We start from the raw sequence: 4999 nt of genomic DNA, 5'->3' as shown, positions 1-4999 counted from the left end.
AAAAAAAAAAAAAAAAAAAAGTGTTGCACTTTAAAAAAAAAAAAACAGAACTTTTACTTTACATAAAAGGGATGTCTCTAGATTTCGAGGCTGATGTTTTGCAACTCGAACTTTCAGCTCCCTCCACAGATTTTCTATAGGATTAAGGTCTGAAGACTGGCTAGGCCACTCCAGGACCTGTGCTTTCCTTTGTTGCCTTGGCCATGTGTTTTGGGTCATGGCCATGCTGGAATACCCATCCACTACCCATTTTCAATGCCCTGGCTGAGGGAAGGAGGTGCTCACCCAAAATTTGACAGTACAGCAGCATTCCTCCTCCTTCAAACACGGCGAGTTGAGTTGATGCCAGAGAGCTCAATTTTGGTCTCATCTGACCACAGCACTTTCACCCAGTTCTCCTCTGGATCATTCAGATGTTCATTGGCAAACTGCAGANGTGCCTGTACATGTGCTATCTTGAGCAGGGGGACCTTGCGGGCTCTGCAAGATTTCAGGCCTTCACGGCCCAGCGTGTTACCAATTGTTTTCTTGGTGACTATGGTCCCAGCTGCCCTGAGATCATTGACAAGTTCCCCCCGTGTAGTTCTGGGCTGCTTTGTCACCGTTCACATGATCATTGCAACTCCACGAGGGAGATCTTGCATGGAGCCCCAGACCGAGGGAGATTACCAGTTATTTTGTGTTTCTTCCATTTGCAAATTATCTCGCTGTTGTCCCCTTCTCACCAAGCTGCTTGGTGATAGTCTTGTAGCCCAGTCCAGCCTTGTGTAGGTATACCATCTTGTTCCTGACATCCTTGGACAGCTCTTTGGTCTTGGCCATGGTGGCTAGTTTGGAATCTGATTGATTGCTTCTGTGGACAGGTGTCTTTTATACATTATACATATATTATATAGGTACTGTAACAAGCTTGGATTAGGAGCACTCCCTTACAGAGGGTAATCCTAATTTCAGCTTGTTACCTGCATACAGTGAAGACACCTGGAGTGACGACAATCTTGCTGGTTGATTGGGGATGAAATACTTATTACACTCCTTACAATGCACATCAAGCTCTGACGTTTGAGCACTGGGTTTTTTAGGGTTCCTTTGTTATTCTGTCTCTCACACCTACAATAAACCTACCATTACAATTATAGACTGGACATATCTGTGTCAGAGGGCAAACGGGATGAAATACTTCTTTCCGGCGCTGTACAGGATGAAGCAGGCGCAGATTGGTCCTGGAGAACAGTACAGCTGATGAGAGCAGTGCTTCCCATTCGTTAATGCACCCTATTGATTGTACCCCCTTTTATATCCTTGACCAATCTCTGGCCAATCACAGAATACAAAGTGCTCTGTGATTGGTCAAGAAGAGAAGACTCATCAGTAAATTAGAGCTGGAGCTCTCATGGCTGCAGGGCTGGAAGTACAGCTCAGCTGTACTGTAAGTCAGGACTAAACTATGGCTGTTTCTACTTTTGCACAGCATCAAGGATAGCAGAAGGGATGGGGGGACACCGGAGGAAATAACTTTTCATTTTACAACTACTATATTATAAAATGATCTTGTAACCAGAGTTGTATTTTAACACATCACCAAGAGTAGACAATCCTATTCCAAGCACCAGATTAATTTAAACTCATTCAGCATCTAGGGCTCTCACCATATATCTTAATAAATCCTTGTAAAGTGTCTATATAAAAGTGACAGGCCGGTGACACGTCTCTGCCTTTCATGGAAGTGATATCCAGTGACAAGAGCTCATTATGGCTTCCATGTCCCGCTTACACTGCCTGATTATTACAAACATTGACAATCTGTGGCATCATTTGCAGGCAGCATGGAAGGGGTATCTGAATAGGGAAGGGTAATTTATGAAGGAAGGTACATTTTTTATACTTCACACTTACCTATGTATATTATACATTTCTTATATTTATACATTATGTCTGTGGGTTACCACAAATACAACTATGCTTCAAAGATTGTTTTTAATGTTGTTTTTAATATACCCTGTGCATTTTATATTTTTTTCTTTTTTTCTTAATGTAGCTCTGCAATACAGGTCCAGTTTTGTGCAGATTTCCTGCATCCGGCCCCAGAAAGTGACTCAGAAGAGGATGAAGGTAAGCCACTAACAGGAAGTCATCTGGGTGATGCTCGATGCATCCATCACTTCATTTGGCTTAGTTACTGAAATTCATTGTCATAATAAACCAAAAGCTGCAAGGGGAAGGCTGTCGTGCTTGTCTTCACTATTTTAAAGATTTAGATTTGGTGACAAGTTTATGGATTTGAAGTATTTCATTATTCTTAACAAGCACAAAGAGCCTGATTTATTAAAGCTCTCTAAGACTATCATGGGAGAACTGCTTGGTATCCAGCAAACCTGGAATAGATTTCTTAAAAAGTCACCCATGATAATTTATCTTCTTCAATTATGGAGATTATAATTAATTTAAATGCTAAGTGTTTGTCTAAAGGCGTGACACATGTTGCTATGCATGTGCCTTAATCCTAGCTGTTAACACTTACCTATCATTAGTTATCATAGGTGTAAGACCCCATTAAATGAACTTCCAGGTACATTACCTTTCCTTTCCTTTCCTTTCCTTTGAAGTCTCCAATTTTTTAGCTTATGCCCAACTCCCCCTGGGCTTGTGTGACCTGTCTCCCGAAGCCTTCTTTTTTTGATGCTCCATCAACCAGTTGTAGGTCTGATGTGATTATTTCCAATTCAAGAGCAGTAATCCTACAATTATTCTGAGTTGTAAGTGAGGACACCTGGGGCCCATCAACAATATAGAATAGAGATCAGCAATCTTTTTTAGCCACTAGGCCATTTCAGGGGTAGGCAGGAGCACACTAGGCCAGGACTCTCTCTTGAGTCCCGCCCTAATGACTCTGCCACCTACCAGGAACGCCCCCTGAAGGGAAATTTCTTTCCTCTGCAATGCATACAGAGGAGAGGGAAGGTTCCCTATTTACCCCGGCGGCATAAGTGTTACCGCCAGCCACGGTAAATAGGGAAGGGTGCCACAACACGGAGGCTCAAGAGCTGCATGTGGCTCCGGCTCCAGTAGTTTGTTCCAGCTCCGCCGCGAGATTAGGTGTAAGATCGGTCAGGGGGCGTTAGGCCAGAAAAAACTGCCTGCTAGGCCGAATCTGGCCACCTCTGGTATAGAGCATCAAAGAGAGGAGCAGTCTGGATACCAAGGGTGCATGGAGTGAGGTAAGTAACAACGCATTTTACTAGTACCCCAGGAAAAACAAGTATAAAGCTTTGAAGTTCTGTAAAAGCCCCACGACAAATGTAGTTTTGTAATTTACATGAAGTTGAACTCCAGGTAACTTAAACTCAAGTTCCACTTTAAAACATTGTGATCAGGCAGGGCTTTATTGCAGAAAGAGACAAGTGATGACCCTTCTGCAAAAAGCATTCTTACCTGCCTTGGTTGTCAGGATACCCAGTACATCCTGGCCTCCCCTGCAGGTGCCGGGATTAAATGCACTCCTGTGCAAGAGTCAATTCATTCCAGCCTTATGTAATGCCCTGAATCATTCCACTCACTTCATGTGAACATAGGTCATCAAGCCTCCTTGGACCTACATAAGAGTCCTTTTGTCTGCAGCATTCACAAATGCCCACCACTACAGGAGGAAGGGAACCCATAACGTTACATAATTGTACTATGCTTTTGTCTATATTGTATTTATACTATAATCCTAACTTTTTATTCTACTCTCTCCTACCATGTGTGATCATCACTGGCTGTGTCTTGTCTATTACAGAGGAAGATCTGTGGGAGTCGGATGATGAAAGCCCACCTAGCAATGAGCCATCGCAGACAAGCAGCTGGCGGTGGTGCCTGTTAATGTAAACGCAAAAAAAATTCTCAGTGACATGCAGTCATTGACGTCTCCCGGTCTGTTCATCTGTTACACATAAAATTATTTTATTAAAAATAAAACTGTCGTTAAAACTCAGAAGAGCAGGTACTGTATATATATATCTATATACACTCAGATTTCTGGTTGGTAGTGACAGTCACAACATGGACGTCAGGGTTAAGCCCTTAGTGAGGTTAAGTCACGTGTTAACAGTCACACATGCAGTCATAGAGAACAATATTATTACATGATAATTCTATCACAAGGCCTCAGGGCTTCACAGTCTCCTCCACAGGCAGCCCTGGTAATAGTGGTTATGTGTGACCATGCATACATACATGTAATAGATTATATGTACACACACATACAGCCCTAGACGTGGGGCTACTCCTGTCTATCTGAGGTCGTCTTCACTTGGCTGTTATCCGTGAATGGCTGGGTCCTCTCAAACGGGCGTTTCTGGGGTGCGGAGGTTTGAGAAGTTTAAGTGTCCCCCCCAACTTCCACCAGGTTGGCTCTTTTTTACCCAGAGTCCATCACAGTTTTCCACCTGCAAATATTGTTATATTGATGGTGAAGTCACATGGTCACCACGGGAATCCTGAGGAGGAAAGCAAAAAAAAAATGAGGTGGGTGAAGTTCACTTGTTGGTCTGCAGCATGCATGCATGGGCCGGTAAGGTTGGCACTGCCCCTTTTTTTTAGGGTCTAATGACAAAAGAAGTACAATATTCCATAACCTTTATATAAAGATTGCAATGGCCATATCGATTTATAAAGATGCCTGGAGCAGGCGTTCTACTAAAACAAATAACTGATGGAGCAGCATGGATGGCTGAAAAACATTGTCAGCATAATAGAACAAGTCGAGATGAATGTAATTAATAACTACTACGGTAGCTATACAATGACCTGGTGAACCTTCACTGTCATGTTAAAGCTGCATTACAGACAGGTATAATAGATGCAAATTACTGCAACACTATTTACAATAATGCCAAGGTAAACTACTTTTTAGCGTAAGAAGTGTAAGTAACTGAATTATACTTGCAGGTCCTGTGCATCAGACTAGTGGAGGGAGAAGCAATGCAAATAGCCAAATCAGTTGTACTGGAGTGCTCAT

The 4999-nt window shown here is 42.7% G+C and overlaps 2 protein-coding genes across 10 annotated transcripts in view; one reads left to right on the top strand and one right to left on the bottom strand.

Annotated features, from left to right (window-relative positions):
* The window catches only part of LOC140339905 (kinesin-like protein KIF21A), a 34456-nt gene extending 30480 nt beyond the window's left edge, over positions 1 to 3976 (top strand). Inside the window, exons 12-13 of the mRNA XM_072424818.1 lie at positions 2039 to 2112; positions 3779 to 3976. Of these exons, the coding sequence (XP_072280919.1) occupies positions 2039 to 2112; positions 3779 to 3867 (163 nt within the window). The 3' untranslated portion in view covers positions 3868 to 3976. The remainder of the gene's footprint in view (positions 1 to 2038; positions 2113 to 3778) is intronic.
* PIANP (PILR alpha associated neural protein) overlaps positions 3918 to 4999 on the bottom strand; it is a 35847-nt gene continuing 34765 nt past the window's right edge. For all 9 annotated transcript variants that reach the window (XM_072424155.1, XM_072424147.1, XM_072424148.1 and 6 more), the window contains one exon: positions 3918 to 4478. In XM_072424155.1, the coding sequence (XP_072280256.1) occupies positions 4457 to 4478 (22 nt within the window). In that variant the 3' untranslated portion in view covers positions 3918 to 4456. The remainder of the gene's footprint in view (positions 4479 to 4999) is intronic.

The sequence above is a fragment of the Pyxicephalus adspersus genome, chromosome 10 (genome assembly GCF_032062135.1).
Source record: "Pyxicephalus adspersus chromosome 10, UCB_Pads_2.0, whole genome shotgun sequence".
Classification (NCBI taxonomy): Eukaryota; Metazoa; Chordata; class Amphibia; order Anura; family Pyxicephalidae; genus Pyxicephalus; species Pyxicephalus adspersus.
Note: the sequence above shows the minus strand (reverse complement) of the source record. Positions and strands in the feature narration are given on the sequence as shown.